The 15,780-nt window shown below is 53.8% G+C and overlaps 1 protein-coding gene across 1 annotated transcript in view; it reads right to left on the bottom strand.

Annotated features, from left to right (window-relative positions):
- Positions 1-308: 308 nt before the first annotated feature.
- cacng2a (calcium channel, voltage-dependent, gamma subunit 2a) overlaps positions 309-15,780 on the bottom strand; it is a 40,330-nt gene continuing 24,858 nt past the window's right edge. The window contains exons 2-4 of the mRNA XM_084677491.1: positions 15,130-15,213; positions 1,407-1,547; positions 309-847 (exon numbers count right to left, since the gene is read on the bottom strand). Coding sequence (XP_084533617.1) covers positions 309-847; positions 1,407-1,547; positions 15,130-15,213 — 764 coding nt within the window. The remainder of the gene's footprint in view (positions 848-1,406; positions 1,548-15,129; positions 15,214-15,780) is intronic.

The raw sequence follows: 15,780 nt of genomic DNA, 5'->3' as shown, positions 1-15,780 counted from the left end.
TCACCCCGGCAGAAACTCTCTCTCTCCCCAGACACCCTGTTCCCCCGGCTCCATCATCCCCCCCTGCAGACACTCCCCACGTCCGCTAAAACAATGGAAGATGGGAAAATCATGCAGCGGGGCAACAAAAAAAAGATCCTCAATCTGGATAAACAGGGAACAGGGTCTGTGCCCTGCGGTGGGTTGGACAGCCAGTGAGACAGGGGTTTCCCTGGGTCTCCTCAGCGTCCCCCCTCCTCCCCCCTCCTCCCCCCTCCTCCCCCCTCCTCCCCCCCCCCCGGACAGAGCCCACAGAGGCGTGGCGCGGCTCACACAGGTGTGGTGCGGCGGTTGGCTGTGTTGGTGTGGGCGGAGTCTTTCAGGTCCTTGGGGATGCAGTTGTGGACCTGCAGGAAGCCGGGGTCCCTCTCTGAGTTGTAGGTGGCGGTGGGCGTCCCGCTGGACTTCCCCAGGGTGTCCCTGGGGAGCGTGTACATGGAGATCTCAGTGGACGGCAGCGCGGCGAAGCCCTTCAGCCCCACGGGGGAGGCGTCCCGGGAGGGGGAGGGGTCCGTGGAGCGGGACGAGGAGCGCGAGCGCCGCCGGTAGCGGTAGCGGTAGCTGGGGATGCGGGTGATGGCGGACGCCTGGAGGTAGTCGGCCGCCTGGGCGCCCACGCGGAGCTGCCGGTGGCGATCGATGAACATGTGCACGGCCAGCACGCCCACCATCTCGGCCATGATGAAGGAGAGCGCGCCGAAGTAGAAGGACCAGCCGTACGAGTAGCTGTTCTTCTTGCTGTCGCTCTTGGACGGGTCGCCCGCGTTGGCCGATATGTAGACGATGATGCCGATGATGTTGCTGAGGCCTGGGGGAGGGGGGGGGGGTAAAGAGAAGGAGGGGAAGCAGGGGGAGGAGGGAGGAGGGGGAATAGAGAGTGTGTGTGAGTATGGATTCATCCCCACGGCAGATCCTTTGACTGCAACCTAACATGATTTAATCAGGGGTCACCTCCTAGTCTGGGGTCGCCTCCTAGTCTGGGGTCGCCTCCTAGTCTATGTATAAATACACCACACAATTTGACTGCTTGCTTTAGTCACACAGTCAGGAATGTGTGACAGGGCGTGGCCGCGATGATGGATCTGTGGGAATGTATGTCAGGGACACCGTATTTTTAGAGTTGACTCCCTGTGGATAGCTTTCAGCCTAGCAACGCCTAGAGTCAGGAGGAAACAGGAGCAGAGAAAGGAGGAAGAATGGAAAGGAGACAGTGTGTCTGCAGTACCGCAGACGTCCAGCAGGGCAGAGCAGGATGTTGTCTGTTGCTGCGCTGCTCTGCTGTGTGTTCGTGTACAGCGACATGATGAACGCTGTCTCTGTGTGTGCGTGTGTATAAGTGTGTCTCGTGTGTGTGTTGCTCAGCTCACCTGCAGACACAAAGAAGATGCCAGCGCTGAGGATGATGTTGTGGCGTGACTTGTAGAACTCGCTGGCGGCGACACACAGACCTCCCATGAAGAGCAGGATCACACTGAGGATGGGGAAGATGCTGGAGGCTCTCACCGCACCTGGGGGGGGAGGGGAGAGGGGGGAGGGGGGAGGGGGGAGGGGGGAGGGGGGAGGGGAGAGGGGGGAGGGGGGAGGGGAGAGGGGAGAGGGGGGAGGGGGGAGGGGGGAGTGGAGAGGGGAGAGGGGGGAGGGGGGAGGGGGGAGGGGGGAGGGGGGAGGGGGGAGGGGAGAGGGGGGAGGGGGGAGGGGAGAGGGGGGAGGGGAGAGGGGAGAGGGGGGAGGGGGGAGGGGAGAGGGGGGAGGGGAGAGGGGAGAGGGGAGAGGGGGGAGGGGGGAGGGGGGAGGGGAGAGGGGAGAGGGGGGAGGGGAGAGGGGAGAGGTGGGAGGGGGGAGGGGGGAGGGGGGAGGGGGGAGGGGGGAGGGGAGAGGGGGGAGGGGAGAGGGGAGAGGGGGGAGGGGGGAGGGGGGAGGGGGGAGGGGGGAGGGGAGAGGGGAGAGGGGAGAGGGGGGAGGGGGGAGGGGGGAGGGGAGAGGGGAGAGGGGGGAGGGGGGAGGGGGGAGGGGGGAGGGGAGAGGGGAGAGGGGGGAGGGGGGAGGGGGGAGGGGAGAGGGGAGAGGGGAGAGGGGAGAGGGGGGAGGGGAGAGGGGAGAGGGGAGAGGGGAGAGGGGGGAGGGGAGAGGGGGGAGGGGGGAGGGGGGAGGGGACAGGGGGGGGAGGGGAGAGGGGAGAGGGGGGAGGGGGGAGGGGGGAGGGGAGAGGGGAGAGGGGAGAGGGGAGAGGGGAGAGGGGGGAGGGGGGAGGTGGGAGGGGGGAGGGGGGAGGGGGGAGGGGAGAGGGGAGAGGGGAGAGGGGGGAGGGGGGAGGGGGGAGGGGGGAGGGGGGAGGGGGGAGGGGGGAGGGGAGAGGGGAGAGGGGAGAGGGGGGAGGGGGGAGGGGAGAGGGGAGAGGGGGGAGGGGGGAGGGGGGAGGGGGGAGGGGAGAGGGGAGAGGGGAGAGGGGAGAGGGGAGAGGGGAGAGGGGAGAGGGGGGAGGGGGGAGGGGGGAGGGAGGGGAGGAGAAGCGCATGGAAAGAGTTAGTGTAAAAAGCAGGGAAATACAGAGGACAGGAGGAAGAGGAGAGGATGAAGGAAGAATACAGAAGAGAGAGGAGGAAAGAGAACAAGCAGGTTCAGTCTCAGTTTGCTAACTGAGGTGATCGGTTTGCGTGAGAAGAGGAGTGTGACCAGGTTCCAATCCCCCTGAGTGTGTGGTGCCTCTTCTGGTCTGGTGCTGCTTCTGAAGTCTGTTCATCCTTCTGTCCATTTCACTCTCCTCCTACCTCCTCACCTCCCCTCCCCTCTACTCCCCCTCCCCCTCCTTCATCTCTCCTCATCCTGTTTAACATGCACACTTAAACTTTCATCAGGCTGGTTAAATTTTCACCACTTCACTTGGTCTGCTGGCTCAGCACCTACCTGTCTCTCTGCTGAAGTGCTGAGCCAGGCTAGTGGTGTTGACCCATCTGCCCGCTCACCTGCTGCTGCCCTGTGACCTCCCCCTTCCCCTCTCACCCCCTCCCCCTGCTCTCCCCCCTAACTCGCCATCTCCCCCAGCTCAGTGGCATATCCAGCCCACTGCCACAATGCAGCCAGTCAGGCAGCCAGCCAGCCAGCCAGCCAGTCAGTCTGTCAGTTAGTCAGTCAGTTAGTCAGTCAGTTAGTTAGTCAGTCAGTCAGTCAGTCAGTCAGTCAGTTAGTCAGTTAGCCAGCCAGCCAGCCAGCCAGTCAGTCAGTTAGTCAGTCGGTCAGTCAGTCAGTCAGTTAGTCAGTCAGTCAGTCAGTTAGTCAGCCAGCCAGCCAGCCAGTCAGTCAGTTAGTCAGTCAGTCAGTCAGTCAGTCAGTCAGTCAGCTAGTCAGTTAGTCAGTCAGTCAGTCAGTTAGTCAGTTAGTCAGTCAGTTAGTCAGTCAGTTAGTCAGTCAGACAGTTGTCCAGTCAGTGAACCAGCCAGCAGCAGTAGCTGTTGTAGGAGGAGAGGGCCAAGTGTTGTCCACGGCTGGCTGGTCTGTCATCACTTCCCCTCTGCTGGCTCTGCAGTAACCACCGTCCAGCAGCACAGACACCGTCTCTCTCTGCAGCACAGACACTGTCTCTCTCTGCAGCACAGACACTGTCTCTCTCTGCAGCACAGACACTCTCTCTCTCTGCAGCACAGACACTCTCTCTCTGCAGCACAGACACGGTCTCTCTGCAGCACAGACACTGTCTCTCTCTCTGCAGCACAGACACGGTCTCTCTGCAGCACAGACACTGTCTCTCTCTCTGCAGCACAGACACTGTCTCTCTGCAGCACAAACACTCTCTCTCTCTGCAGCACAGACACTGTCTCTCTGCAGCACAGACACCGTCTCTCTGCAGCACAGACACTGTCTCTCTGCAGCACAGACACTGTCTCTCTCTGCAGCACAGACACTGTCTCTCTCTGCAGCACAAACACTCTCTCTCTCTGCAGCACAGACACTGTCTCTCTGCAGCACAGACACCGTCTCTCTGCAGCACAGACACTGTCTCTCTCTGCAGCACAGACACTGTCTCTCTGCAGCACAGACACTGTCTCTCTCTCTGCAGCACAGACACTGTCTCTCTCTGCAGCACAGACACCGTCTCTCTGCAGCACAGACACCGTCTCTCTCTGCAGCACAGACACTGTCTCTCTGCAGCACAGACACCGTCTCTCTCTGCAGCACAGACACCGTCTCTCTGCAGCACAGACACCGTCTCTCCGCAGCACAGACACTGTCTAGTGTTGACTATAACGCACTACTTCAGCCACTCTGTAGTGTTGACTATAACGCACTACTTCAAACGCCTACTGTAACGAGTGAATGCACCTGTCAGTCACAGTGGTCTCCTAGCTACAGCCAACCCGGCTCCAGAGGCAGAGCATCGACCACCCCTCTCAACAACACATTGCTGCTAACGCTATCGAGCATAGATAAACAGTCAGTGCAGGTGGTTCCCAAATGTTCTTCCCACCACTTTTGGACCTGCGGTGCCACCTCTGATGTCCACACCTGGGAGGGTGTTCTCTCTCTCCTCCCTCTCACCCTCTCTCTCTCTCTCTCTCTCTCCTCCATCTCTCTCTCTCTCTCTCCTCCTCTCTCTCTCTCTCTCTCTCTCTCTCTCTCTCTCTCTCTCTCTCACCCTCTCTCTCTCCTCCCTCTCTCTCTCTCTCTCTCTCTCTCTCTCTCCTCCATCTCTCTCTCTCTCTCTCCTCCCTCTCTCTCTCTCTCCTCCCTCTCTCTCTCTCTCTCTCTCTCTCTCTCTCCCTCTCTCTCTCTCCTCCCTCTCTCTCTCCTCCCTCTCTCTCTCTCTCTCTCCCGCCCACCCTCTCCCTCCCCCTTGCTCTCCCCCTCTCCCCCCTCCCTCTCTCCTCCTCTGAGCAGAGGGACTTGCGTGGTATAAAGTTACAGGTGGCAGGGTGATTAAATATTAAACTGTCCAGAGACGTGACCCTGCCTCTCCCCTCCTCCCCCATCCCTCCACCCTGGCCCTCCTCTCCCCCATCCCTCCACCCTGGACCTCCTCTCCCCTCCTCCCCCATCCCTCCACCCTGGACCTCCTCTCCCCTCCTCCCCCATCCCTCCATCCCGGCCACAGTTAACCCTGGTGGTATTGACGTGGGCTGCCACAGCCTGTTACCTGGAGAGGTAACCAGAGCCCTCTCTCATCCATCAGCTGCGTCTCCACAAGCAGGAGCAGGAGGGCTCTCCAGCCAAATCTATTGATTGTTGACGCTGAGAGTGTTTAATGGTTTCGGCTCTCAAGGTGACGTTGTGAAGGAAAGTAATAGGACCAGACTATGTTACTGGGCAGGCCTGCCCATAGAGAGATGAAAGAGGACCACCCTTAGCATCAGGGTTTAGCTGAATCATTTAGCGTGACTTTCCTGGAGACGGAAGTCGATAGTCGTTCGGTGAAAGATGCCGTGCTGTGTGAAAAGAGAAGCTTTCGACATCATTAATTGGCAGTTGACTGTGTCGTTTTAATCAAAGATGAAGACAATTATTTTGTAAAAGGAACAACAGCTCCTTGTTCCTGGGTGCGGGTAGATTCCACACGCCAGGGGAACCATGACAGCAGGGTTTTGTTCACCAGGCAGGATTTCCAGCTCGCTCGCTCGCGTCAGCGGAGAGACGAAGCGGAGAGACGAAGCGGACAGCTCTCAGCGTTTCTGTAGTCTCATGTATTCCAACATCCATGCATGGCAGTGCTCTCAAACATGCAGTGACCTTTGCCGTGACCTCCCAGAATGCAATGCGGCAGGAGCGGGCTGCCAAGTGCTGCTGGGTTTGGCTGACCACACTGCACCTACGGAGAACGACCGGCCTCCCTGGGGGTTCTTCATGCCGGAATGTTCTCAGCTCTACTACTGATATTGAACATGTCAGGGAAGGTTCCCATTCAGTATGCATGGAATTCAGCTACTAAGAGTGCCTCATGTGTTACAATGAGACTGGGGGGGACAGAGAGAGTGAGAGAGAGGTATAGACCCTGAGAGAGAAAGACAGGTAGAAAGAGAGACAGAGATTGAGACAGAGAGAGAGGTATTTATCATGATATGACCTGGTGTATGTGCATATGTATGGGTATATACGTGTGTACATATACGTGTGGGTGTGTGTACACGTGTGTATGTGTGTGTGTCTATTTACTTATTTATGTATTTATTTCTACCTATTATTTGGCATCATTAATAATATACCAACTTGAAGAATAATAACATGGATACAAGTTTTACACCTGTGTGGTGTAGCTACACGTATGTTAAACTGCCGTGTGTCTCTCTGTATGTGAGTGTATGAAATATAAGTATATATAAGGCCATAATTCATGTTGATTAATATTTCTGTAATTCTACCGTTGCTTTGGCAATATGAACAATTGTTGTTTTCTTGCCAGTAAAACCCTTTGAACTGTACTGAAGGGTAGAGAGGTAGATAGAGAGAGACAGAGAGAGAGAGACAGAGAGAGAGAGTGATACACAGAGGTAGAGAGGTAGAGAGAGAGGTAGAGAGAGAGAGGTAGAGAGAAAGAGAGCCAGAGAGAGGTAGAGAGAGAGAGACAGAGAGAGGTAGAGAGAGACAGAGAGAGAGAGAGAGAGAGAGAGAGAGAGAGAGAGTGACAGAGAGAGAGGCAGAGAGAGAGGTAGAGAGAGAGGTAGAGAGAGAGAGAGGTAGAGAGAGAGTGATACACAGAGAGAGGTAGAGAGAGAGAGGTACAGAGAGAGTGATACACAGAGAGAGGTAGAGAGAGAGAGAGAGAGAGAGAGAGAGAGGTAGAGAATGATACACAGAGAGAGGTAGAGAGAGAGAGGTAGAGAGAGAGTGATACACAGAGAGAGGTAGAGAGAGAGTGAGAGAGAGGTAGAGAGAGAGAGAGAGATAGAGAGAGAGAGAGGTAGAGAATGATACACAGAGGTAGAGAGAGAGTGATACACAGAGAGAGGTAGAGAGAGAGCGAGAGAGAGGTAGAGAGAGAGAGGTAGAGAGAGAGTGATACACAGAGAGAGGTAGAGAGAGAGAGAGAGAGAGGTAGAGAGAGAGAGGTGAAGACCCTGAGAGGCAGACAGAGTAATAACCATGCCCCCAGGCAGGGAGGGCCCCTGCAGCACTAACCCGGAGACCCCGTCACCCAAAACAGGGAGATTCACATCTCCACCTCCCATGTTTGAGGGTCCGAGCACATCTCTGGGTCCTGCCTGCAGGGCTGTGTTTGAACATGGCAGCTCCCAAGGGGAGGAACACACACACACACACACACACAGGCTCACACAGGCTCACACACACACACACACACACACACACAGGCTCACACACACACACACACACACACACGCACACACACAGGCTCACACAGGCTCACACACACACACACACACACACACACACACACACACACAGGCTCACACAGGCTCACACACACACACACACACACACACACACAGGCTCACACACACACACACACACACACACACACACACACACAGGCTCACACAGGCTCACACACACAGACGCACTAAGGAGGTGGTTGAGCTTGTGTGGCAGACAGGCTGGAAGGACTAGAAAGGCTTCTTGGAGGGAGAGTTCAGTCTGGTATGTTCCATGCTCCAGGGGACTGCAGTAAGACTCTGGAATACCATGCACTCTGGCACCCTCTGTATTTGAGTGTGTGTATCTGTGTGCGTGTGTGTGTGGGTCTGTGTGTGTATCTGTGTGTGTGTGTGTGGATCTGTGTGTGTGTGTGGATCTGTGTGTGTGCGTGGGTCTGTGTGTGTGTGGATCTGTGTGTGTGCGTGGGTCTGTGTGTGTGTGTGGATCTGTGTGTGTGCGTGGGTCTGTGTGTGGTGGGGTGTGGGTGTGACTTTCTATTACAACATGGAAGTACAATTACAGTTATTTTGCTGCTGCTCAACAAAGAAGGAAAAGTCGTCTCTTTGTCGCTAGGGAAGGTGAAAAGTCGTCTCTTTGTCGCTAGGGAAGGTGAAAAGTCGTCTCTTTGTCGCTAGGGAAGGTGAAAAGTAATCTCTTTGTCGCTAGGGAAGGTGAAAAGTCGTCTCTTTGTCGCTAGGGAAGGTGAAAAGTCGTCTCTTTGTCGCTAGGGAAGGTTGAAAAGTCGTCTCTTTGTCGCTAGGGAAGGTGAAAAGTCGTCTCTTTGTCGCTAGGGAAGGTGAAAAGTCGTCTCTTTGTCGCTAGGGAAGGTCAAAAGTCGTCTCTTTGTCGCTAGGGAAGGTGAAAAGTCATCTCTTTGTCGCTAGGGAAGGTGAAAAGTCATCTCTTTGTCGCTAGGGAAGGTGAAAAGTCGTCTCTTTGTCGCTAGGGAAGGTGAAAAGTCATCTCTTTGTCGCTAGGGAAGGTGAAAAGTCGTCTCTTTGTCGCTAGGGAAGGTGAAAAGTCGCTAAATCTAGCTGGCCTGGAGAGTGTTCCTCTGCCCCCCCTCTCCCCCTCCTCCTCCTCCCTCTCCCCCTCCTCCTCCTCCTCCTCCTCCTCCCCCCTCCACCTCCCCCTCCTCCTCCTCTTCCTCCCCCTCCTCATCCCCCTCCCCCTCCTCCCCCTCCTCCTCCTCCTCCCTTTCCCCCTCCTCCCCCTCCCCCTCCTCCTCCTCTTCCTCCCCCTCCTCATCCCCCTCCTCCCTCTCCCCCTCCTCCTCCCTCTCCCCCTCCTCCTCCTCCTCCTCCCCCCTCTTCCTCCCCCCCTCCCCCTCCCCCTCCCCCTCCTCCTCCTCCTCCTCCTCTTCCTCCCCCTCCTCATCCCCCTCCTCCCCCTCCTCCCCCTCCTCCTCATCCTCCTCCTCCCTTTCCCCCTCCTCCCCCTCCCCCTCCTCTTCCTCTTCCTCCCCCTCCTCATCCCCCTCCCCCTCCTCCTCCTCCCTCTCCCCCTCCTCCTCCTCCCCCCCCTCCTCCCCCTCCCCCTCCTCCTCCTCTTCCTCCCCCTCCTCATCCCCCTCAACCCCCTCCTCCTCCTCCCCCTCCTCCTCCTCCGGAGGAGTGGTGGGCTTTAGAAGGCTTCACACAGGGGGCTCACATGACAAGGGCCGAGCGCTAATCACACTCACACACACACACACGCTGGGGAGCACAGTGATTAGCCACCAGGTCATTGTTTTGATTTGGGTCGAGGTCATAAACACTAAGCGCATCCCTCGCCACCTATCTAACTGCCTGCCTGCCTGCCTGCCTGCCTGCCTGCCTGCCTGCCTGCCTGCCTGCCTGCCTGCCTGCCTGCCTGCCTGCCTGCCTGCCTGCCTGCTTGCCTGTCTGTCTGTCTGCTGAGTGGCAGCATGCGTGCCAGCCTGCCTGCAGAGAAAGAGGGCACGAGAGGGGAGGATGTGCTCTGTGTCGAGAGAGAAGGATGTGCAGCGTGTCGATCGGCACAACTACAGTTTAGGCCTGCGACAGAGCTGACCCTGTTCTAAAAACAAACACGCCTAAACACAGCCCTGCACTGACCTTCTGTGGAAGACACCCTTCAAACACTCTGACACCCTTCAAACACTCTCACACCCTTCAAACACTCTGACACCCTTCAAACACTCTCACACCCTTCAAACACTCTCACACCCTTCAAACACTCTCACACCCTTCAAACACTCTCACACCCTTCAAACACTCTGACACCCTTCAAACACTCTCACACCCTTCAAACACTCTCACACCCTTCAAACACTCTCACACCCTTCAAACACTCTCACACCCTTCAAACACTCTCACACCCTTCAAACACTCTCACACCCTTCAAACACTCTCACACCCTTCAAACACTCTCACACCCTTCAAACACTCTGACACCCTTCAAACACTCTCACACCCTTCAAACACTCTCACACCCTTCAAACACTCTCACACCCTTCAAACACTCTGACACCCTTCAAACACTCTCACACCCTTCAAACACTCTCACACCCTTCAAACACTCTGACACCCTTCAAACACTCTCACACCCTTCAAACACTCTCACACCCTTCAAACACTCTGACACCCTTCAAACACTCTCACACCCTTCAAACACTCTCACACCCATCAAACACTCTCACACCCTTCAAACACTCTGACACCCTTCAAACACTCTGACACCCTTCAAACACTCTCACACCCTTCAAACACTCTGACACCCTTCAAACACTCTCACACCCTTCAAACACTCTCACACCCTTCAAACACTCTCACACCCTTCAAACACTCTCACACCCTTGAAACACTCTCACACCCTTCAAACACTCTGACACCCTTCAAACACTCTCACACCCTTCAAACACTCTCACACCCTTCAAACACTCTCACACCCTTCAAACACTCTGACACCCTTCAAACACTCTCACACCCTTCAAACACTCTGACACCCTTCAAACACTCTCACACCCTTCAAACACTCTCACACCCTTCAAACACTCTGACACCCTTCAAACACTCTCACACCCTTCAAACACTCTGACACCCTTCAAACACTCTCACACCCTTCAAACACTCTCACACCCTTCAAACACTCTCACACCCTTCAAACACTCTGACACCCTTCAAATACTCTCACACCCTTCAAACACTCTCACACCCTTCAAACACTCTCACACCCTTCAAACACTCTCACACCCTTCAAACACTCTCACACCCTTCAAACACTCTCACACCCTTCAAACACTCTGACACCCTTCAAACACTCTCACACCCTTCAAACACTCTCACACCCTTCAAACACTCTGACACCCTTCAAACACTCTCACACCACACATGTACAGAGCCCACGGATGCTGCCGGGGACTCACCGGTAAATCTTCCTCACACACACTGACATGAATATGCAAAGAGTTTGCTTGACAACAGCATCTCTCTGAACCGCCTCCCTCCCTCTCTTCCTCCCTCCCTCTCCCTCTCTCTCTCTCCCTCTCTCTCTCTCTCTCTCTCTCTCTCTCTCTCTCTCTCTCTCTCTCTCTCTCTCTCCCTCCCTCCCCCTCTCTTTCTCTCTCTCTCTCTCTCCCCCTCTCCCCCCTCTCTCTCTCTGTCTCTCTCTCCCTCTCTCCCTCTCTCCGTCTCTCTCTCTTTCTCATTGACAGCATTGAGAGGAAATTAGCATGGGCTCTTAATCAGCCTCCCCCAGCCGTGAATGTGCTGATGTGGAGGACAGGGCCATGCTAATCAGGTGCCTCAGCTTCCAGGCACATTGATTTAATACTACAAACGCTTATTAATCTCACCTCACCCAAGCTCTCTTACCCCAGCTCTCTTACCCCAGCTCTCTTACCCCAGCTCTCTTACCCCAGCTCTCTTACCCCAGCTCTCTTACCCCAGCCCTCTTACCCCAGCTCTCTTACCCCAGCCCTCTTACCCCAGCTCTCTTACCCCAGCTCTCTTACCCCAGCTCTCTTACCCCAGCCCTCTTACCCCAGCTCTCTTACCCCAGCTCTCTTACCCCATCCCTCTTACCCCATCCCTCTTACCCCAGCTCTCTTCCATACACACACAAAGACACACCCACACACCTGTGCTTGTGTACCTTTCCTATCATCTGTGTAAAAGGGTGTCCTATGGATCTTAGTATTTCACTTCCTGCTACATTAGAGTCTTACATAAGAGGGCGTTTTCTTCCTCCTCCTCCTCCCTCTCTCCCTTCATCCCTCTCTCTCTTCCTCCTCCCTCTTCTCTCCCTCTCTCTCTCCCTCTCCCCCCCCTCTCTCTCCCCACCTCTCTCTCCCCCCTCTCCCCCTCCCTCTCTCTCTCTCTCCCCCCCCTCTCTCTCTTCTCTCTCTCAGCTGCTCAGGGCTGTAGAGCAGAGGATGATGGGAGCTCCGACACGCTGTACAGCACCCTGGCTCTGTTATATAACTGTGTGTGGTGTGTGTGTGTTTGATGTGTATGTTTGTGTGTGTGTGAACTGCTTTGCTACTGGGAAGCTGAGGTCTCACTGGTGTAAAGCAGCCTGCTACAGATATGTGTCTCAGTGTGTGTGTGTCTCAGTGTGTGTTTGTTTGTGTGCGTGTGTGTTTCTGTGTGCGTGGAGGTTGTCTGTGGGAGTTGTGCACTTTCCGTACATCATTTAGTGAGGTTGGAAAAGTTGCTATGTTCTGTGCTGTCTCTGTGCTAGCTGGTGCCGAGTACCAACAACCAGTTTGTGAAATTCCTCCTAATCTGCTGCTGTCTTGTGTCCCCTCTGAATGGTCTCTCTCTCTCCCCCCTTTCTCTCTGCCTCTCTCTCTGTCTCTCCCTATGCCTCTCTCTCTCTCTGCCTCTCTCTCTGTCTCTCCCTATGCCTCTCTCTCACTCTGCCTCTCTCTCTCTTTCTGATCTCTCTCGGAGTTTCACCTGAGGTGACATCACTGCTATTGCGTAACTGCTCCCCTCTCTCTCTCAGGTCTCTGATCTTCTGGTCAGAAGTTTTAGGAAATACCCGGTGTGTGTTTAGCAAAGTCAAGTACAGTATGTCTACACAGGGTTCTGTGTATTGATACATGGAATAATTCTGTGATAACTAGAGGAGAAACAGCTGTCACAGAGAGCATTATACTCTGATGCTGTTTTCACACCAAATGCGAAGCAAATTATTTGTGCGAATGAAGCGAATAGGAGCCAATCGCTAAGAGCCAGCCCCCGTCGTCAACGACGTGTCTGAAATGACTGTAAACAAATATGAAGTTGTGATGTGCAGGAAGTGATGCACACAGATAGGGAAGCAAATCAGTGACATCATGTTTTGAATTTTAAATGGCATTGAATACTTCATATTGAAATGTACACATCATAGAATGTAGGTCAGTCATCCAATCACAGCCTGGGGTCTGAGGAGAGAGGTCAGTCATCCAATCACAGCCTGGGGTTTGAGGAGAGAGGTCAGTCATCCAATCACAGCCTGGGGTCTGAGGAGAGAGGTCCTGTCTGAGACAAGCAATACCTTGGGATCCCGGATCTTGGGATCTTTTCCGGTTCAAATTCTTTTGATCTGAATTTCACCATCCAAATTTGAGCCTGAATTTTGTTACTATTTGAATTTCTGATCGGATACTGTTCAAATTTGAGCAACTTGAACTTCTTAACCTTGAATTTTTAGATCAGATTTACATTGAAATATATACATATTTCAATTTTAAAGAAGTTAATTCAAAACCAACAAATTCGGCTGTGTCTAAATTTCTATATTATGTATTCAATAACTTTTAAAATTCAAAACATGATGTCACTGATTTGCTTCCATACACAGATAGCTACAATACTCATGCCCTCCATTTCTTCTTAAAGAAGCTGTAAAGTGGAATTGAAATTAGTTTTAAGTTCATCACACCATAGACGAGTATGTTGTTAACTACCCATCCAAATTTTTATGAAAAAACACAGACAAGCATGTTAAATTGTAAAATTGTGAGAAAATCAGCAGTGTTCTCTGCTTGGAACTGGAGGGGCGTGTCACCTGAAGGAGCTAAAGCTCCGCCCCCTCAAGTTTAGCAACAACAGTAACACTAGCTAAATCAAGTGCAGATATCAGAACAGATCTACCTGCAGTCTCTGAGTGTTTTATGTGTTCATTACTTTGTCTTTTCATCGTACCAGCTGAGTAACAGAATGCAACCGTCTGTGATCTGACGTAGATTGGTCGCTGTGACGTAGATAGGTCGGGTTTTGGTCCCGCCTATACAAAACCTGAGCTGAAAACGGAAGACAAACTGTTGAGCGGTCTAACCCCACATTTTTGGGCGACAAAGTTTTCACACTTTGCACATGCTTTCAGGAACTCATTTCACACTTATGTAATGTACTGAGAAGCAAATCATGGAATTTGCTTTACAGCAGCATCTTTAAACATCAGTGACATCTCAATATTGAATAACTTTCGCGACACATACATTGACTTTACATGTAATCTTGCCACGTGAAAAATTTGCTTTGCGTTTGGTGTGAACACAGCATAACACTTGTGACCTTGTGACACACACACACGCACACACACACACACACACAGAACTACTCAGTCATGGAACACATAGACACGTGTGCTGTCTTGAATCTTGACACACTTTCTCTCCCAAAAATGACAATGTCAGACTTCAGACCACAAGGGGTGAGAGGTAGAGAGAGGCAGAGAGAGAGAGGTAGAGAGAGTGATAGAGAGAGGCAGAGAGAGGCAGAGAGAGAGAGGTAGAGAGAGTGATAGAGAGAGGCCTGACCTATATAAGAAGGAGGCTGAAATATTTATGGATGTGAGTGTCCTAATTGGCAAGCCACTGGGAGCATTGCGGCCTTCTCCTCCAATTGCAGAGCAGGAAGCGGTTAACTCACACACACACACACACACACACACACACACACAGATATGGGCATGCGTGGTCTTAAGTCACGGTTTTTCCAGACGAGTCTTTTCTGAAGAGGCTGAGTCAAAGCGCAGCCTCCTTCGTGTAGGCCCGTCAGCCTTCGTTAATTTAAGCATGCTCAGAGTCCCAAGCAGAGCTGTTATCACAACCCTCTCTGCTGGCACATACAGGCCAGCACAGGCGCTCCGAGCGCTAAGTCAAACAGGCGCTCCGAGCGCTAAGTCAAACAGGCTAATTGGCTGGCTGTAATCTGCAGGGAGCAGCTCTGAGTGGCCCTGGGCCACTGGCTGGCTTGATGGACACAGTCTGACCTCGAGTTAGGAATCACTTGATGGGATTGTGGGTAGAGATGGGGGTGGGCTGGGGCTGGTGGCTATTTTCCACCTTCCTTAGCGACAAAAAATCCTATCTAGCAACCAGTGAGAAATCTAGCAGCTTTATGCTTCTTTGGCCTCTCCGTTTCTGTTGTTGAGCAGCAGCAAAGTAACTGTGATTGTACTTCTGTGCTGTCATAGCTGTCAATCATGTTAAGTGAACTATGAGAGGATGAGGGGCACAATTTCTAGCGACTTTTCAGAGAGCCAATAGTGATTTTTTCGGATTCGTTTTTTTGGGGCATCTCTGGCAGAGAGAAGAGGGCAGGTCCAAAACCAGGTCACCTCTGGAAGTTGACGGTTTGAAACGCAAGGGGCCAAGGCCTGGATTCGAACCCAGGTTGTGGCGGTAAGGTATTCCTGCTCACAGACACCTGTGAGGAGGAGGAGGAAGAGAAGGAGGAAGAGGAGGAGGAGGAAGAAGAGGAAGAAGAGACTCACGTAAGAAGTACTCCGATGGGTCTGCCTGGTAGTCCGTGTCTTCTGGAAAGTGATCTATCTGTTTACACATCCCTTTGTAGTTTCCTGAGAGATAGAGACGAGACAAAACACACAGGATCAGAGGCCACACCAGAGATGACAACATGACTCAGCAAAACACCGCGCCGCTTCTCTCCACAGGACTCGACATGAAACGGCGGCACGCGGACATGCAGTGTTGACGCTGCACAGCTTGCAATCACAACGATGAAAGCAGTCTCATTCCGCCAGGAGGACGGATGGATGTCTCTCACCCGGGGAGAGCATGCTCCAGTCTGGCTGCGGAGCTCAGGCGAACCCCAGGATGCCAGCTAGGATGGAGGCCTCAGTGCCGGGCCCTCCAGCAGCAGGTGGTGGCTTGTAAACAAGAGCGCGCAGCTGGCGAGACCTGGAGCGACTCCAACCGCTGTGCTGAGGGAACCTCGGCTCCTAACGCTCGTTCATTTGGCTGACGCCTCGGTGCCTAGCCACCCGGTTCATCTACGAAGCAGTCTGTCTGGGCTTGTTCCCCTCCCTCCCTCCCCCAGCCTGTCCTGGGAGTAGCAGGGCCCTCATGGGGCCGTCCAAGGTCATGAGAAGGAGGAGACCACTCTGTAGAAGTGTGTGTGTGAG

The sequence above is a fragment of the Hypomesus nipponensis genome, chromosome 17 (assembly GCF_054491055.1).
Source record: "Hypomesus nipponensis isolate SF chromosome 17, ASM5449105v1, whole genome shotgun sequence".
Taxonomy (NCBI): domain Eukaryota; kingdom Metazoa; phylum Chordata; class Actinopteri; order Osmeriformes; family Osmeridae; genus Hypomesus; species Hypomesus nipponensis.
Note: the sequence above shows the minus strand (reverse complement) of the source record. Positions and strands in the feature narration are given on the sequence as shown.